Source organism: Myxine glutinosa, chromosome 2 (assembly GCF_964187855.1).
Source record: "Myxine glutinosa chromosome 2, kmMyxGlut1.1, whole genome shotgun sequence".
In the NCBI taxonomy this organism is placed as follows: domain Eukaryota; kingdom Metazoa; phylum Chordata; class Myxini; order Myxiniformes; family Myxinidae; genus Myxine; species Myxine glutinosa.
In genome coordinates, this window is record NC_136262.1 from 95,153,202 (window position 1) to 95,173,220 (window position 20,019).

At 43.6% G+C, this 20,019-nt stretch overlaps 1 protein-coding gene across 1 annotated transcript in view; it reads left to right on the top strand.

Annotated features, from left to right (window-relative positions):
- The window catches only part of MAN2B1 (mannosidase alpha class 2B member 1), a 64,318-nt gene extending 49,724 nt beyond the window's left edge, over positions 1 to 14,594 (top strand). Inside the window, exons 20-24 of the mRNA XM_068107742.2 lie at positions 3,448 to 3,528; positions 7,242 to 7,472; positions 9,134 to 9,283; positions 9,459 to 9,576; positions 12,180 to 14,594. Of these exons, the coding sequence (XP_067963843.2) occupies positions 3,448 to 3,528; positions 7,242 to 7,472; positions 9,134 to 9,283; positions 9,459 to 9,576; positions 12,180 to 12,280 (681 nt within the window). The 3' untranslated portion in view covers positions 12,281 to 14,594. The remainder of the gene's footprint in view (positions 1 to 3,447; positions 3,529 to 7,241; positions 7,473 to 9,133; positions 9,284 to 9,458; positions 9,577 to 12,179) is intronic.
- The last annotated feature ends 5,425 nt before the right edge of the window (positions 14,595 to 20,019 follow it).

The window sequence follows — 20,019 nt, forward strand, 5'->3', positions numbered from 1 at the left end:
AGGAAGTTGTTGTGGTAGGAGGAGACCTAAATGGACATGTGGGAAGGAGTATGGATGGTTTTGACGGAGTTCATGGGGGTTACGGATATGGTGTGAGAAATGGAGAAGGTGAAAGGATTTTGGAGTTTGCTGATGGAGCTGATTTGTTGATTTGTAATACTCAGTTCCAGAAAGAGGATAATAAGCTTGTTACATACACGTCAGGTGGGTCGACGACAACCGTTGACTACCTGATGGTGCGTAGGCGAGATAGGGGGCACCGGGACACAAAGGTGATCCTGGGGAGGAGGCTGTTTCACAGCACCACTTGGTTGTCTGCGACGTAAGGGTGAAAGGTGCGAGGAGAGCTCGGCGGGTGAAGTACCAACCGAGAATGAAGGTGTGGAGGTTGAAAGAGGTGACAGTAAGGGAGGCATTAAAAGAGAGGCTGAGTAGGGTCGAGGATGATGTGGTTGAGCTTGAAAGTGGTTGGATGTCAATGAAAGCTAGTCTGTTGGGAGCCGTTGGTGAGGTATGTGGATGGACAAAAGGACCACCGAGGCACTCGGAAACATGGTGGTGGGATGATGAAGTTGGAAAGAGGATTGACGAGAAGAGGAAGAAGTTCAAGGAGTGGCAGAAGGCGAAGGGTACGGGAGCAGAAACAGCAGAGCATGAAAGTTATAAGGCAGCCAGGAAGGCTGCAAAGAAAGAGGTCGCAAAGGCGCAGGAGGCATGTAGGAAAATGTTCGGAGAACGCTTGGATTCGGAAAAGGGTCAGAAAGCAGTATTCAGGATTGCAAAGCAGATAGCGAAAGAAAGGTGTGATGTGATGGGGGTGAGTTGCTTGAAGGATGAAGTGGGACAAATCGTTGTCGACCCAGATGGAATTAAAGGAAGATGGAAAAGATATATGGAAATGCTGTTGAATACAGAGAATGAATGGGATGGCAACATAGAGAGTAACCCAGTTTTAGGACCGGCAGAGAAGATAACTGAGGAGGAAGTTGAGGAAGCGATAAAAGCAATGAAGCGTAGAAAAGCGGGAGGGCCGACGGGAGTTGTGGGAGATATGTTGAAGGCAGCAGGAAGTTGGGGTGTGAAGAGAATGACAGAGATCTGTAATCTGGTGGTGAAAGAAGGCCGCATTCCAGTGGATTGGGAACTGAGTACCCTCGTCCCTCTATACAAGGGGAAAGGTGACCCTCTGGAGTGTGGCTCGTACCGAGCGATAAAGTTATTGGAGCATGGAATGAAGGTATTGGAAAGGGTGTTGGAGAGGAGGATAAGGAAGAAAGTGAAGATCGACGAAATGCAGTTTGGATTCATGCCAGGAAGAGGAACGACAGACGCGCTTTTCATTGTGAGGCAGTTGCAGGAGAAGTACATGGAGAAGAGGAAGAAGTTGTTTCTTGGGTTTGTTGATCTGGAGAAAGCATTCGATAGGGTACCACGCAAAGTATTGACATGGGCATTGAGGAAGTTAGGAGTGGAGGAATGGTTGATCAGAGTAGTGATGGCAATGTACAAAAGAGCGCGCACAGCTGTAAGGATGAAGGACGGGAACAGTGGTGAGTTTGAGGTGAAGGTGGGAGTGCATCAGGGGTCGGTACTAAGTCCACTATTATTTGTAGCTGTGATGGAGGTGCTGGCTCAGAACGTAAAGGAGGGTTTACCATGGGAGTTGTTGTATGCAGATGACCTGGTGTTGATTGCGGAAAGTATGGATGGACTGAAGGAAAAGATGAACACGTGGAAGGAATGTATGGAGACAAAAGGTCTGAAGGTGAATATCGGAAAGACGAAGGTGATGGCAAGTGGTAAAGCATGTGGTGAGGTGGAAAGAACTGGGAAGTGGCCCTGTGCTGTGTGTAGGAAGGGTGTCAGAGTGAACTCCATTCAATGTACAATGTGCGCTGAGTGGGTTCATCAAAAATGTAGTGGTCTGAGAGGGTCATTAACCAGTGTGGCAGCCACATTCAAATGTAAGGTGTGCACACAGAGGGAGCTGCAGATGGAGGAAATGTTGAGTTGGATCTTGGAGACGGCGTGAAGCTGGAAGGTGTGAAAACATTTTGCTACCTCGGAGACATGCTGAATGGAGAAGGTGGATCAGACTCGGCAACGGTTGCTCGAGTGAGATGTGCATGGAAGAAGTTTCGGGAACTGAGTGGCGTGCTGATGATGAGGGGAGTGTCATTGAAGCTGAAGGGAAAGGTGTATGCTGCATGGGTGAGAAGTGTTATGATTTATGGGAGCGAGACATGGGTAATGAACGTAGAGCAGCAACGAAGGTTGGAAAGGGTGGAAATGCGAATGGTTCGACGGATGTGCAGAGTATCGTTGAGAGAGAGGAAGACAAATGATGAATTGCAAAAGATGATGGGAATAGAGCCTGTGATGGATGCTGTGAAGAGGAACAGGTTGAGATGGTTTGGTCATGTGTTGAGGAAGGATGAAAGTGACTGGTTGAGAAGAGTGATGGAAATGAATGTAGAAGGAAGCAGAGGACGGGGAAGACCGAGAAAGACTTGGCTAAAGATGGTGGAAGAAGAAATGCGGGCAAGGGGGTTAACAAGGAGAGATGCAGAAAATAGGGCAAAATGGAGAATATTGTCATGGGGACCGCAAGGCTAACCCCCGCTCTAGCAGGGAAAATGGCCTTTAAAATGCATGTTGTTGTTGTTGTTTCAGCTTCGGCCACTGCACTATTAACCTTGACAAACCATTTCAAAACACACTTCTAACCATAGTTTACAAAGTCACTACAAGATAGTAAAGCATGACATTGGCTTTACACAGCATTTCTCAATCCTGGTTGGTCTCTGTTCCATCTCGTGAAACCCACCCACGTGTGAAGATAGCAGCGAACAACAGCAACTTCCATGCGCACACTCATATATATATATATATATATATATATATATATATATATATATATATATATATATATATATATATATATATATATATATATATATATATATGTATGTATGTATACACACACGAAGGTGGATACTTTGAGACCTGGGAGGGCTCCGTTTCACTTCCTGACACCTGCATATGGAGATAGCAACCAATGAGAGTTCTTTTGGGTGCAACATTGTGCAAAACGGTTCAAACCACAGGGTAAAACCATACAGACACAACGACAGGTTCACCCAGGTCCAAACGTAACCATAGTGGCAATTTGCAACAAGACAATAACTCAAACGTGCAATCAAATGTACATCACAGGTGACTTTGAACGCAGGTAAAGACACCATCAGGTATACTACTACATTTATGAAGTTTATTGGGCCACCAGATAAAATTGCTGCGATTCCCAAACCACATGTTCATTGTACTGGGACTTTGCACTATTAACCATTCGCTGAACCAAATGCATGCACATGGGTTTGTTTTTTTGGAAATCGTCATAAAATGAGTTGTGTTGCAGCACAATCATTTAACGTTTGCGATTTCCAGGATGGTGATGCTCAGGTTACACTGGTCACTGATCGTGCTCAGGGTGGAAGCAGCATGAAGGATGGTTCACTGGAGCTGATGGTGAGTATGGGTATTACACAGTAATACCCCGATTTACGTCTCGCCTTTTTACATCGTTATGCAAATACGTCATCGCGTTATTCATACCACGACCCGACTTGTGTTGCCCCAACTCAAACTTACGTCGCTTTAGAAGTCAAAACTTTTAATCTCGAGCATTTTCAGAATTTACAAGAGTGATAAAGATGCCACAATATATCGCAAAAGTACCAAATGGGGAGATCACAAAATCGCCGAAAGAACAACTGGACTTTGCTTCACACATAAATACATGTACTATACTGTACTGTAGATTGGCTATGCGATACTGCAAAAGTGTTACCTTGGAAGTGAAATTACATGGTAATTGTTGAATGGATGCTGGTGAATGTGCCAGTGCCGTTGATGATGCCGAGTTATTAAGTTTGCCTCCGACTTCAATGTGTACCATCTTTTAAAATGTCAGCATTCATTTGAAGAGGAAGAAGAAGAGGTACCGCCAACTTTGACCGCTTCCAGAAGAGTTTTATTTATATTTAACAACTAACAAATACCACGAGTCGCTTCGCTGATACTAACATAGGATACTTCGCTTTTACTAACAATGATAATAATTAATAATAACTAATGTGATAACTGATTATATTTTTAAACACTGATACTTTGCTGAATACTAACATAGGGTGGGAGAGAGAGGGGAAAGAGGGAGGAGAGGGAGAGAGCAAGGAAGGGTGGGGGAGCGAGGAACGGGTGGGGGGGGGGGGGGGGGGATGGGGTGGGGCAAAGCATGCCTCACCACAGATCGTAAATCCCATTGACTTCATGTATTAAAGGGATATTGCATTCCTGACAAAAAAATGAAGCTGTCATCACCACATTACAGATTTACTCAATTTCTCGTATGAATATTTACCCCGCACACATAAAGTGAAAAGCAGGGTTTAGCAATTGGTTCATGTTCATCCATCCGTCCATCCATCTTATCAGTAGAACAATTTGTTTGAATTGAATTTTATGTTTTGAACACGAATTGGAACATGAATCGGAAGACATTTCCTGTTTAACAGTATTTGCCTCTGAATTTGTCCTGGTTGCGCATGTGCAGAGAGGATTGAGATCATATTTTCACACTGTCTGCCTTCCTAGCACTTAGACATAATTGAAAATTCCAAACAGGAAACTTACTCTTTTAAAAGATGTCATAAAGAACACGCAACAGGCACGAATAAGTAACGTAACATGTTAGATCGGGTGGTGTTATAGACACTGGGTAAAACAGTGGTAAAACCCGGAATTAATTGACGTATACGCCTTTAAACCTTTATTACCCTCGCCAGAGGAGAGGGTATTGCATTTGAGTCCGTTTGTTTGTTTGTCCGCACAGAATAAATATTATTTTCTCTGCAACCGTCGGTCCGATTGACACGAAATTTTCACCATAGGTGCAACTCCACCTGTAGAATTTTAAAATTATAATTATGACGTCATAGGTCACGCGGTGTGGCTGCCATCTTGGAAAAGCTTTGCACCATAATATCTCCGAAAGCACTGAATAGAAAAAATTGAGACATGGCTCATTGTAAAGAACTCTCCATGGGGAATAAAATATGTTGATGATGATGATGTCATAGGTGCCTATATTATGACATCATAATTTGACAAGTACAAAACTTCATCCGATTAAGATGAAATTTCTTGAACATAATCTAGGAATATATTGGTGGAGAAAAAAAATAATGATGTCATCGGTCACGTGGTTCGGCCGCCATTTTTGCAAAACCGAAAAATTTTGCACCTCTATATCTCTGAAAGCGCTGCATAGGAAAAATTGAGACATAGCTCATTGTAAAGAGCTCTCCATTTGGAATAGCATATGTTAATGATAATGTCATAGGTGCCTCCATTATGACGTCATAATTCGACAAGTACAAAACGTCATCCGATCAAGATGAAGTTTCTTGAGCATCATCTAGGGATAAATTGGTGGAGAAAAAAATAACGATGACGTCATTGGTCACGTGGTTCGGCCGCCATATTTGTTTTAACACAAAAGCCTTAAAAACCACTGAAAACACGTCCTGGGGAGGGTCTGCAATCTCTGAATGCTCTTTCTTGTTCCAATTGAATTATATACTTCAACACTGTAGAACACAAATCGCCCTCATAATACTTCCAAGAACCTCAAATTTTGCAGTACTTGGATATGTTAATTCTTAGGTAGTAGGTTGCAGACAACAACTGCCCAGGGTAGTCCTACCGTCCTGACTTAGGAGCGGTAAAGTGATGCCCGGAACCATCTTACACACTCCGTGTCAGGATTGCTGGTCTTACTTTCTGTCTCACTCAAACTATATTAACCGGCCTAGGTTCAATCTCTCTTTCTCGCAAACAAACATCATATACTTTTCATCATACACTTTTCTACTCTCTTATTTAAGGCCTGGCCTCGGTGAGGGCTTTATAGTAACTCAAAAAGTTGTGGACGGATTCGGACGAAATTTGGCAGAGAAGTAGCGTACGAGACAAGGACGAAATTATTAGATTTTGGTCAAGATCCGGATTCGGATCCGGCTAGTAGAATTTTTTAAGTGATTCTTCACCATTGAGTGAGAGGGCCAAAAACGATACATAGCAGGATATCTCAAAAAGTTGTGGATGGATTTGGACGAAACTTGGTGGGCAGGTTGTGTGTGTGACAAGGAAGAATCGATTCGGTTTTGGTGAAGATCTGAATTTTGATTCGGATATGAGAATTATTTAATTCTTTAAGTGATTCTTTACCATTGAGTGATGGGCCAAAAACGATACATAGCAGGATATCTCAAAAAGTTATGGACGGATTTGGACAAAACTTGGTGGACAGGTTGTGTGTGTGACAATTAAGAATTGATTCAATTTTGGTGAAGATCCGGATCTGGATCTGGCTTGTGGAAGTTTTAAGTGATTCATCACCATTGGGAGATAGGGCCAAAAACGATATACAGCAGGATATCTCAAAAAGTTGTGGACGGATGATTTTGATTAAATGTCATTCTGTATTGTGATTTTCTGGTCTACTCACCTGGTGGAGGTATGCCCACTACTGAGTGCCGTTCTAGTTATATATGAAAGTAATAAAATATTGCGTATTAGTAAAGCAACAACAGGTCTGAAACACATACGCATTGGATACTTTTAGGGAACATTGAGTAAGATGTTCCAAAGAACTTTACATCACATAAAAATGAGGCAAAGTTCATATCATTGACCATACCCAACACCATGAGCACATGATGGAATCATTTTTGTTAGACGGGCCATATCTCCGACAATAGACTGTTTTTTACTTTAGGCCTCCAAATTGGGTACAGTGGTCGCTTGTTGGTGAGGACAGTGGACTGCCATCCCAAATGTTGTGGTATCAAATCCAGCTGAAGGCACCAGTATTATATTTGGATTGTAAGCTTCAGGAAGTTATTTTCAAAATTATTTTTACATTTTATTGTACTTTTATAATATTGCTAGACATGGGAGAATGAGGGACTTGTATTGTGATTACCAGGCTTGTTTTTGGCCTGATATCCCAATGGAAATAACAAATGGTTCTTCATTTATGTCACTGAGATCCCACAGGATCCATAACTTCCCCCATTGAATTAGTTGCCCAATCATTTTTGTAAAAGCAAAATAACTTGTCTCCAGAAATCATGCTTATCCAATTCCCTGTGAGATGCTTTATCTGTGTGCACCATCAGGTACATCGTCGCTTGCTTCTTGATGATTTTCGAGGAGTCGGTGAACCTTTAAATGAGACCATTGCGAATGGACAAGGTTTAACCATACGTGGACGTCATCTGCTCTTCCTGGCTCCTCCCGACTCGTCTGCTCGACTCAGTCGTCTTGCCGCGGAGCTTCAGCGTTCTGAGCCACAGCTTGTGTTTGGAAAATTGCATAAGAAATCCAGGCATCCCAACAAAGATGGAGAGGTGGGACTTTTTATTTAATTTGTTTGTTGTTGTTGTTATTGTTGTTGTATAGCCCCGGGCAGTTCTCTCAAACAATCCCGCGGCACAGATACAGCTGATCAATCTCGCAGGAGCAACTCGGAGATCCCCCACATCCAGGATGGTGTACCCTCGCCTTCACAAAGTCAGGGCCACTACAGAGTTGGAGAGAGAGACAGGGAGGCAGAGAGACAGAGAGAGACAGAGAGAGACACAGAGAGACAGAGAGAGACAGAGAGACAGAGACTGGAGGGAAAGGGCCGGTCCATGGGGACCGATCGGCACTCTGACCATGACCGTGCTGCCCTGACGAATCCGGGCACCAGGGAAGAATGAGGAGGGTTTGTACCCCCGACTTGCTTTGGGAGGGTACAACCACCGCGAAGAGGTGTCCCCAATAGTTGTTGATTTTTTTTTCTTTCTTTCTTTGGTGCAGATTAAGTGCTTTCAAGCCTTCCTGATGTGGTCGTTTCTTCTCTCTGGTGTTCTGCTCAAAGGTAGTTCAGTGCAGCCAAAGCAGAGCTAAGGCAAGGTTTACATCAGGTAGTTTTCCTTTGTCTTCCCAGTGGTCGTCAGGACAGGAATTTGCCATGTGTTTAGGTTGCCAATGATAGCTCTCCTACTCTTTATGGTGGACGTGGGAGTTTTAACATCCACCCACTAATGCAGGTCAGATGGGATGCCCAGTTTAACATCCATCCAAGGGACCGCACACATTGATGAATCACCCTGCCCATGAAACACCAGGATGGGAGTTTATTGCTAGGCCAAGATTCGACCCACGTTACAATAAAAAGGCATAAGTGCACATTCTGGCAGTTCTCAGATCAAAAAGTAAAAGTTTTCAGATCCAGATCCAAATCTAGATCTTCACCAAATTTTAATAAACTCTTCCTTGTCACACATGCCTGGTGTTGGCTTAGCGGTTAGGATGCCGGCTTGGGATCCTAGGATCCTGGGTTTGAATCCTGGTCGATCACTGAATGAACACCAGGGGGGTTGACTCAGCCTGTCATCCTTCCGAGGTCGGCAAATTGAGTACCAGCTTGCTGTTAATTCCCTGTGTGTCGGAAGAGGCGACTAACAGGGTTGGCGGCAGGAAGGGCATCCGGCCGTAAAACATTGCTTCAAAAAGGGGACCATGGTGCCCGAAAAAGGCCAACCCCTGCTCTGCGGGGAAAAATGGCCTCTGAAGGTGGTTCTTCCTTGTCACACATCAAACCTGTCCACCAAATTTCGTCTGAAACATAACTGTTTTTGAGATATCCTGCTCACAGACAAACGGGTGAAAACATAACCTCCGTCCACCTTCTGTGGCGGAGGTAACAACATAACTATAAACAATTAGTGTTCTCTTATGTGTAAGGGGTATTCAAACACAATTTCCTCATCGTTGTAAGTACATGATCAGGGATCAGCTGAATTCAGCCAAAGTTGGAATTCTTCGAGCGAACTTTTTGCTTCACACATGACTGAATTGCAATGGGTTTGGGCAAACGTGTAATGCAAAGTTCAAGCTCAGTTCGTTTATAACACTTTGATTTGTTCAATGTGTACATTCAAAGTACATAAAAATGTGTTTTTTTGTTAATCATCGTCAAGGTTACTCTAACGTTTGTGACCTCGCTTGCTGTGCCGTCCAGTTCTCCGGTCTGCGTGTTGCACTACCCGCCAGCATACATGTCCTCTCACTGTCACGCTGGGATGCCCACACACTGCTGCTGCGCCTTGAGCTGCAGTTTGAGAAGCACGACGACAGAAACCTCTCACGGATCGTCACTATAAACATTGCCGTGAGTGAACTGTCTGAATGGATGCATTAAATGTGCAGAAGTGACCATCCTTCTGTGTACATTGCATGCACCTGTTAATGTTTCTTGGACAAATTGTTTAAATAATTAACTGGTGACTACACCTCGTTAAAAAAAAAAATTCTTATCTCGCTCTGGTTGTTTGTTACCTTCACAGCGGATGTTTTCCACATTGGACGTTGAGAGTTTTAAAGAGATGACTCTCGGAGCAAACATACGTTTGAACGATCTCCACCGCCTTTCCTGGGACACGGTGGAGCGAGAAAACGAACATCGTGAGTTTGTGTGGAATGTCGTGAGACTGATCATGTTAAATCACGTCCATTGGTCAAAGTTAAGTGTTGAGCTTTGGTTATGACTTTGCCGTGGTACCTGTGATCATGGATCTACAATCATGGATCTACAATCTACATGATACCATGGACATACAAATATTGGGAGAAGTGCGGGCACCAATCCATTCTGTGATGAAAAATTAACTCGTGGCAAACTTTCTGAACACGTATTGTCTAACATTGACAATGTTTACACACCAGCTTTTCTGAACAATGGATCGGAAAACCTCAGAGCATATCGGTTTTACTTATCAAATTGTCATTGGCAAGTTTGGTTTGAATTGCATAGAAAATATTCTGGTTCTGGCTTCCTTTGTGGCCAAGCGCCATTTTCTTTGCTCTGTAGAGGTTGGAAAGTTGAGCATACTTGATCCGGAATTTAATTTTGTTGATTTATTATATTTACATGTGTCATTCATGTGGCGTTGCTGCGCCATTATGGAGAAGGCCATGAAGAGGGGGGGAGGGGTTGATTAAGGATGGAGGCGGGAGGCTAGTGACAGAGAAGGGGCACAGTATTGAGGCTGTGGGAAGGATATTTCAAAGAGCTGTTGAACCAGGAAGGACGCTACGGCGAGCTGGAGCTACTGAGTTATGTGGACGGGAAAGTGGAGGTGGTGGAAATCACGGAAGAGGAAGTGTGGAAGGTATTGAAGAGGGTTAAATGGGGACGGGCTCTAGACATTGATGAGGTGTGTATGTCATGGGTTTGAATACCTTTCCCAGGAATAAGCACCTTGTTAAACTCGGATAGTGTACAAGAGGTTTATTATTATAGATAAGAATATACATGCATGGGAGACGTTTGGCATGGTGTGTAGGCTAGTAACACCACATCACAGTGACATCATGTTCCTCACACAACCGGCCCCAACATATCAGCCAGCCACAACCCGTAGTCGGCTTAATATACTTTCCTCTAGGACAAAGGAACTCAAGGACACAGACTGCCGCCTCAAAGAGAAAATGTACAAAGTTGACAAGGCAGGATAAGTCTCATTCGGAAAGAATGCTTTGCCAAGGCCAATCATGGGACATTTGTGTCAACAGTTTTTCAAAGTCAGACAACCAGACACCAGGGAATTTGGTCACAGGGTTTTTTTCAACCTGGAATACTGCTGCCCCTCTCAGGATAGGGATTTAATGAAATCCCCTTCAGTACAGAGATGATAATTGCAGCAGAAGTCGGAGTCAGTTGGACGAAGAGGTTGTTGAATGTATGTATGATAGAGGGTTAATTCCAGAGGATTGGAGGACAGGATTAATTGTGCCAATATGGAAGGGGAAGAGGGATGTTCAAGATCTGGGGAAGTACAGTAAACATTACACTCCTTAGTTAGGTCATGAAGGTGTTGGAGAGGGTTCTGGTTGGGAGGATAAGGAAGAATGTGGAGAAGGACATCGGTGAAAAGCATCAGGGGTTTAGAAAGGGTAGGGGAACGACAGATGGGATGTTCATGCTGAGACAGCTGGTGGTTGGAAATGGAGAAGAGGTTGGAGGTGCAAGGTGAAATGGCATTGGGAATTGTGGATCTGGAGAAGGCCTATGACACTGTCCCAGGAGAGATGGTGATGGTGACACTGAGATCGATGGGAGTGCCGGAAGCAGAAGTTAGGTTGGTGGAAGGGATGTACAAAGGAACGAAGGGAAGAGTTTTGGTTGGTCCTGCGATGTTGGAGGAGTTCAATGTGAACGTCGGTTTAAGGCAAGGAAGCTCTCAGCCCACTCCTGTTCATCATGGTGATGCAGCTGGTAAGCAGGAAGGATGAAAGGTATTCTGGGGAGTTATTCTATGCAGACGATCTGGGTGTTGTGGTGGAGAGTGGGTGGGAGATGCAGGAAGTACTGGGGAGTGGAAGAAGGCATTTGGGAAACATGGGCTGAAAAATGAGCATGGAGAAGATGGAGGGCACCGGTTATACTGGGTGGTTTGCCATTGCCTTCCCAGCAGTAGTCAGGGCAGGAATTTGTAACTTGTTCAGGGTGCCGGCGATAGCTCGTCTACTCTTCATGAAGGACACCTTGGGATCTTTAACGTCCACAACTAATGCTAGCTAATGAAACACCCAGCTTAACGTCCATCTGAGGGATGCCACACACGTTGATGCCTCGCCCAGCCTGCGAAACACCAGGATGATGGTTTATAGCTCGACCGACATTCAAACCCAGGCTAGACAGCTAGGAGACAAATGTGCGTAGTGCGTACCTCTCGGCCATCTTGCCAGCTTGTGGAGAGAAAAGCACTTCTAGAAATATTTAACCTTATTTTGAGCCATGCAATCCATTTCAAATGCATTCCATCATTAGCCTTTGTTGATCCGCCATTTCCACGTCCATAACATATCGAATTGTTGATTCATCTGCACTCCATTGTAGATTCTCATTTCCTTTTCTCTCTCCGATTTTTTTTCTCATTGTCCCTTCCCTTCCCTCCCTGCATGCATGTTAATATTGTAGCTTGTTACGGTCACTGTTGGTCATTCAACAATAACTTCCCTATGTCACCTCTGCCTTATCCCCTTTCCTCATTTCCCCAATTCAGGCTCGAAAGTGACGCAGGAACCTACTGATCCTTCTTACATGATGGTGACGTTACAGCCAATGCAGATTCGGACCTTTCTCATCCGAACAAAGGCCTCATAGTTCATATTCTTAAATGCAATCCTTCCATCTTTTATTTTTGTTTGTTTTCCTTCCAGACTGCTCCCTCCCCTTACTCCTACCACCACCTTAGGAAAGTGCTATTCTCTCGAGCCCTCTGTGTTCTTGCAATCTCCTTTCTCTGCAGATGTTCTTTGCGATCTCTGTGTTATTTAAAAATTTTAATTTACTGATTTTCGCTCCTTCTTCCGATTGAGCACAGCCAATACCACATCACTTTATGGTGCATTTGGCAGAGCACGGTGTTTGGAATTCGTGTACTTTACAGTTTTAAAACTTTTATGAATCAAATGCTTTCCCACAGTGACCTCATTTAATTGGTCAAGAGAAAGCACTACGTCACCCACTTTAAATTTTGATAGCACGTCTCTTCCGACTATACACCTTTTAATTTGCTACTTGTACTTAAAGTTTAGAGCCATTGGGAAAGATGTCATAACCTGCGTGAAATTTGAAACAATTGAAACAGAATCATTCTTCACTTGAATGCATAACCTGGTGTTGGCCTAACAGGTAAGGTGGCTGGCTTAAGATCCTAGGGTCTTGAGTTCAAGCCCCTGTTGTGCCATTGAATGAACACGATTGGGGCGACTCAGACTGTCATTCTTATGAGGCAAAACGAGTACCAGCTAGCTTTTGAAGTGTTGGCTTAGCGGTTAGGGTGCAGGCTTGGGATCCTAGGATCCTGAGTTTGAATCCCGGTCGATCGCTGAATTAACACCTGGGGGGTTGACTCGGTCTGTCATCCTTCCGAGGTCGGCAAATTGAGAACCAGCTTGCTGGGATGAATGATCCCAGTGTGTACCCCAGTTTAGAATAGGTACACCGTATCCCTGCGCATTGTAAGAGGTGACTAAGTGTTGGCGTCAGGAAGGGCATCCGGCCATAAAAACATTGCCTCAAACAGGGAACCATGATTGTCATGGGGCCCGCAAGGCTAACCCCCGCATTAGCGGGGGGAAATGGCCTGAAAACGATCATTCATTCATCTTTCCTCTTGATCATTTCAGTTAATCAGAAGGACCTCGTCGTACTTTGCATTCAAAGTACTTTTTTCATGATTTATTTTCCCAAGTTATAAATGATTTTTGCACTGAACTTGACCAGTAATGAACTCTCAGTTACATGATGTAAAATTGCACTTTTATGTGTCATGGCTGTTAAAGAAGCAGTAACATTGAAGGATTGTGAGAGATAGTGGCTGATGCGATTTGGATTGGCCGGCAAAAGGTACTTTGGAAGAAGGTATCTTGGGAAGGAGGTAGAAGTCAGGTTAGCCAATCAATGCCCACCTTGCTCTGATTTATAGCAGCAGGTCCTGCACCATGATTTGGCCGAATATGGAAATTGATGATTCACAAGGACTTGGACTTCACAGTGTCAGGGGGTTGGGGGATATCAGAAGAGACCTGATGGTCAAGCTCTCAGTTCTGAGGCATATTCCATAATGCTGCAAACTTCGGCCTTGTCTTCTGTGACAATCTGGGCAATGCCAAGCATAGACTTGGCACAGTGGAGTATGCCCAATTAAGACGTGGAATGGAGATCAGCTTGGTAATACGAGTGGCCCAGAACAGGTCAGAGCAGGTGGTCACATTAAGGAGCTCCAGCGAGTGTGTCTCGAATAAAGGTTGGCTACAGAATCTGACTTGTACAGTTTTGTCACGTGGTCCATTCAAGGTTACAGTGTGAGGACATGAGACTGCACAGAAAGGTCAAGGGCCGAATGTCAATTTTCTTACTTTGAACGAGATTTACATTAATATTTTTCCATGTTGGCATTCAATAGGATAATAAGTGAATGCATTGTTTTTTTTGTTTGTTTTTTTTTGCTAGAAGTATGTACGTATGAACGATTTTGTAATGCGTCTGAGACCATGCACCATTTGCTTGGAAACGTTTTGTGTCTCTACCTGCTTTGTGGTGTTTCTGGTCCCTCGATTTATCAATTGTAAAGATCGATTGATAACACCAGCTGTGTGTGCATCCATGGTCTGGGTGAATTAGAGGGTGTTACCTTGAAGTTTGAAGGCTTTACAAGCTGCCTCCCATGATTCTTTGCACTCCCATGATTCTTTGGAATCCACTGACTCTTCCATGCTGAGCCTGGCTGTGGCATCATGGAATTTAGTGATTAAAGTAGACTTTTATATTAAATAATGACCTGCAGTGAACAAAACAGGTGCCGATATTTTCAGCTCGAAATTCGCAATGCTCTGAGATTTTGCTTCCAAATGAAAGAAAAGCGATATAAGAAATTGATTGATTGACTGATGTAATAAATTTTGTTTTTTTTTATGAATGTTTTGTTCGTATTGTCGATTGGAAAAAGCTCAGCACTTTTTGGGCCTACTGCCTGACCGAAGATCACCGAAGTTATTTCCATGCCAACCGACCATGGCTAGGCAGATATCCCTCTCCACTTCGCATCTTCAGCCCCAACCCATCCCCTCTCTATAATTCCCATGGCTTCGCTCTCAGCAATTTCCATTTGATATTGCTCACAGCATTTCATTCTGGTTTTCCATTCAATGATCCATAAATCAGTAGTTTGTTTCAATTTTGAACGTCAGTTTCACTTTTGGTAACACTTTTGATTCGTCATTGCAACCTGTATTGCGATGCGAATGGTGCACAAAAAGTGTCGTCAAAACCGATTTTCTAGGGAATCTAAAGTCTAAAGGGTCGACGAAGGTCTATATGTCCCAAAAGGATCTAGGGGTCTTAACAGTGTGTAAATGGGTATGAAGGCCTTAAAGTTGAGAGCCACTTGAGAAAGATGTAATAACTTGTGTGGAATTGAAACAGTATCCTAAAGGGTGTAAAGGTCTTAGGGATATAAGATGTCTTGAGGGTCTAAATCTAAAGGAGTGAAGCTGTTGTAAATAAATTAACTTAGGAGCGCAACATGGCAATAGCGGGCCAAATTACCACCTCATGACAGTTTAAACCCCCTATTTATGTGCATCGTGGTCACTGTGAATAAACTTACACATGGAATCCTGATAACTCCTCAACGCCCTCCCCCACCAAAAGTCCTCACTCCTTCCCCCATGCACCCAAATCCTCAAACTCACCCTCCCAAATGACCTATCAGCTTGTGGGACATTTTTTCAGCTTGGGGCCATAGCTAGTCATTTTCTACACATTTTTTCCAATCTAGAAACACTGATTAGAAGTATATCTCCGGGGGGTGCAGGGGGACCTAGTCTTCCTACTAGACTAATCCTTGCTCCCCTAAACCCCAAGTCATCATCTTTGCCCTCCCACCCTGAGGCATTAATCCCCCTCTCCACTTCAAGCCTTCAAACACCTCCACCACAACTCCTCAAAACCTCCCCCACCCCCCCCCCCCCCCTTTTTGACATTGCCAGAAGTGTGCACCATGGGTCACTTCAGCCACATATGTCAACAATCGAAGGTTGACAAGCCTGTATGTAAATGGAGACAGGGAACTGACACCAAGCAACCCCCAGCTGTCCGGAGGATTGTCTTGATAACTGATGTGCTCCACACATTGCAGAGGAAGCAACATTCACCACGGATTTCGGAAGACGTCGATAACTTTGAGGGTGATTATATTGGGATCCTGGAGGCGCTCCGGGACACTGGGGCTGAGGCAACTATCACCGGTCCTGCACACCTGAAACAACCTGGTATGCACCCAGATAACCTGGATGATGGTGACGATCTACGAGAGGTGAACACTGATGGTGCTTCGATGAAGTGCATGGGCACTCTTCACACTTTTGTCTGTCATGGAGGTAAAACTGTTTGTGAAACTGTGTACGTGTGCGATGGGGTCCAAACACCCTGTCTGGGTTTGATTTGCGATTTGCTGAACCACTTGGCATCTCCAACATTATTGGAGATGAATATTGTTGGAGGTGACATCACTCTTGATGGAATCCAAAATACGGTCAGGGTCGTCAATAATATGCCAACCTATTGACCGAAATTCAGTGAGCAGACAACAGGTGTGGAATGTCCTCTGATGTGAACGTGGCATCACATTGAACCCACAGAAATTTAACTGGGCAATTACCCAGGGCCCCCACATTGTGAGGGCCTCGACAACCGGTGGGGGTGATATACTATATGATCTAGTACTGAATAATCCAACAATTATAGTCATGGCCAAAAATATTGGCACCCTTGCACGTTTTTCAAATAACTCACAATTTTCTCCAAAAATTAGTTGAAATTGAAAAATGTATTTGGTCTCCATAATTCTTTATTTCACTGTTAATATTACAGAACCTTTGTTTTGAATGAATATATCCTTTTAAGTCAGAAAATACAAAAATGGCATTGACAAAATTATTGACACCCAAGACTTAATATTTGGCAGCACAGACTTTGGACAAAATAACTGCATTCAAGCATTTCCTATACCCATGAATGAGGTTCCTACACCTCTCTACAGGCAGTTTGGCCCACTCTTCTTGTGCAAACTGCTCCATTTCTCCCAGATTTGAAGGTGCCTTCTCGCAACTGCTGTTTTCAGATCTCCCCACAGGTTTTCCATGGGATTTAGATCTGGAATCATTGCTGGCCGCTTCAGAACAGTCCAGCGTTTTGTCTTGAACCATTCCTGGGTGGTTTTTGAAGTGTGTTTGGGGTCATTGTCCTGCTGCAAGACCCATGACCTTCGACATTGACCCAGGTTTCTGACACTGGGTTGAACATTGCACCCTAAAATGTCTTGGTAACCTTCTGATTTCATGATGCCATTCACACATTCAAGGCTCACAGTGCCAGAGAAAGCACAGCAACCCCAAAACTGAACCTCCTACATGTTTGACTGGAGGGAAGGTGTTCTTCTCTTTGAAGGCTTAATTTTGTTTTCTGTAAATATAGAGATGATGTGCTTCACAAAAAAGCTCTAATTTCGTCTCATCGGTCTGCAGGACATTCTCCCAGAAGGATTTTGGCTTGTTCAGGTGTGTTTTGGCAAACTCCAGTCGGGCTTTCTTATGTCTCTCCCTCAGCAGTTGGGTCCTTCCGGGTCTCCTACCATACTAGGGTCCCTTTCATTGAGTTGGTGATGGATGGTGTGAGTTGTAACTGTCGTACCTTGTGTCTGAAGGTAAGCTTGAATCTGTTTGTCAGTTGATCGAGGTGCTTTCTCCACCATTCGAACAATCCTTCGCTGCAATCTTCGATCAAGTTTTCTCTTGCGGCCACGTCTAGGAAGGTTGGTTACAGTGCCATGGGCCTTAAACTTTCTGATAACATTGCATATGGTGGACATAGGAACATCATGGTCTCTGGAGATGGACTTGTTTGTAGCCTTGAGATTGTCCATGCTTGGCTACAATCTTGTGTCTGACCTCCTCAGACAATTCTCTGGTTATCTTTCTTTTCTCCATGCTCATTGCGGTACACACAGTGACACAAAACAGCAGAATGACTCCTTTTCTCTATTCAAACTGGTTGAATGAGTGATTTTTATATTGCAGGAACCAGCAACTCACCACAGGTGAGTTCAATTCCAAAGTAAAGGAGAATCACCTGCTTGAAATCTCATTCTTTCTAACAACTTCTAAAGTTGATTTAGTAATTTAGTAATTTTTTCAGGGTTTTTTTGTTTTGTTCCACTGCAAACCAAGGAAATACATACTGTATGTGGATACCAAAATATTTTTTAATTTCAACAATTTCCTGGAAGAAATGGTGCATTATTTGAAAAAAGTGCAAGGGAGCCAATATTTTTGGCCAAGACTGCACATCACCCAGTGTATGGAATGAAAAATCTGATAGTGTTTTCATTTACTCCATTTAAAGTTTCTCTGATAGCAAAGAAATTCCAACACCAACTGGTTCCGTATGTCTACCTTCCCTTCACCAATGAGCTATTCCACTCGTGTTCACAGGTTGCATTTTTGAAATGACGCACACACGTCATCAATTTGAGTTGACGCTATTTTATGGCGCTGACGCTATTTTATGGCCAACCTAAGCAAGTTACTATAATCCTTTTATTGCATTCTTGTTACGTTCAAATTCATATTGCATTCCATGGGTTTTAAAAATGGATTCGCTGGTCACCTGTTCACTCTGTGTTTTTCCATAATTTCTTCAAAAGTAAAACCGAGAATGAAGCAGCAGCGTCGGCAGCAGTTGTTGTTTTTGTATGTAGCCTATGACTGCTGGTTGCATCATTTCTCTAGGGACATGCATTTTGAAAATTTGGTGCTTTATTCTTGTTCACAGTGGGTTGGTTAAAGGTCCCATCATTGCCTTTTTCTCAGGGCCCCAGCATCACTAAAACCACCCCTGAGTGTAGCACGGGCCGGAAGATGGGGTCGGATAATTGGCTCCTGATTGCTCCGAGTCCTTGACAGATTCGCCGGCGTTGAGGCAGCTCCCTCAGACTAGCAAAAGAGATGTTGATTTTCACAATCACATGATCAGATGAACCATTTGGAACAGACAAAGAGCAGGAGACATTTGCAGGAAAGCTGGTTATCAAGTCCAGAAGGGAGGATTTGCCATTGGCAGAAATCTGGGAGGGAAAGGTTAGAGATTGAGTAAATCACATGGAGTCAGAAGTCTTTTGCTGAAGAGCCATGGCTTGTAAGCGGTACCAACACCTGGCCAATTTCCACTAAAAATTGCTTGAACAGCGTATTATCAACAATTGGCACCAGGGGGCGCGCTGCTTTCTCAGAAAGTCGTTTTTTTAACAAAAGACACATCAATCCTTTTTTCCCCAAGATATAAACTTATGACTCTTAATATCTTAATCACTTAATATACACTTAATCTCTTATCTTCCCCCATCCAAAACCTTGATCTTTTCTACCCCCGTTAATACACCCCAGATCCCCTTTTTTGAAATACCGACTTCTTTCTTGGAAATCCTAGCAGTGTCCATGTGTTTTATACCTCTCCCACCACTCCCCCCCCCCCTTCCCATGCTTCCTCCCCTCCCCTTCCCATGCTTCCTCCCCCCAAGCCCTCTCCCTCTCACAGATCTCCCGATGTCCCTGTTCGTTTTGTGTGTCCGTTTTTTTTTGTGATTAATGTTGGCTCTTGCACGAGCCTCGATCTTGTTTTCAAAAAAAAGAAGAAAAAAAGACATTTTATATTGAAACATGCACGACGACATAAATGTGCTTGCTCTAAGTACACAATCAACATCGTATACATTTTATTTTAATAGAGACGTGTCGTGTTCCAGGCTTATCTATAGATCTGCCACTGTGCATTTTGAGGAGGGGTTTTGCATGTTTGTAGATTTTAAAGAATGAGGATGAATAGTAAAAGTAGCAATAAAAGTATGAACTGCAAGTTTCAATATCATCCTCTGTGATAGCAGAATTGAAGATACTAGGGCATGCCCGTACTATATATATATCTAAAATTATATCCCCCCCCTCTATTTACATGAAATGGTTTGGTCCATTCGCAAAGCCAAAGCGAACGACCACAGAACCCCCCCTCTATTTACATGAAATGGTTTGGTCCATTCGCAAAGCCAAAGCGAACGGCAGTTACGAATCGCAGTTACGATGAATCGCAAAGTAGTTGTAATTAGTTTTAAAACATAGTTTAACGGCAACATAGTTTGCCAACGTGAAATAAATGAATACGCTCTCAAATGTGCCGTCCGAGGCAGAGTGTGTTCGCCACGTTCGGCACACGCGATAGCTCGCTGCTCTCTGATTGGTTGAATCGTTTTTTGGACATAGCTCGGTAAGTAATTGTCCGATTAA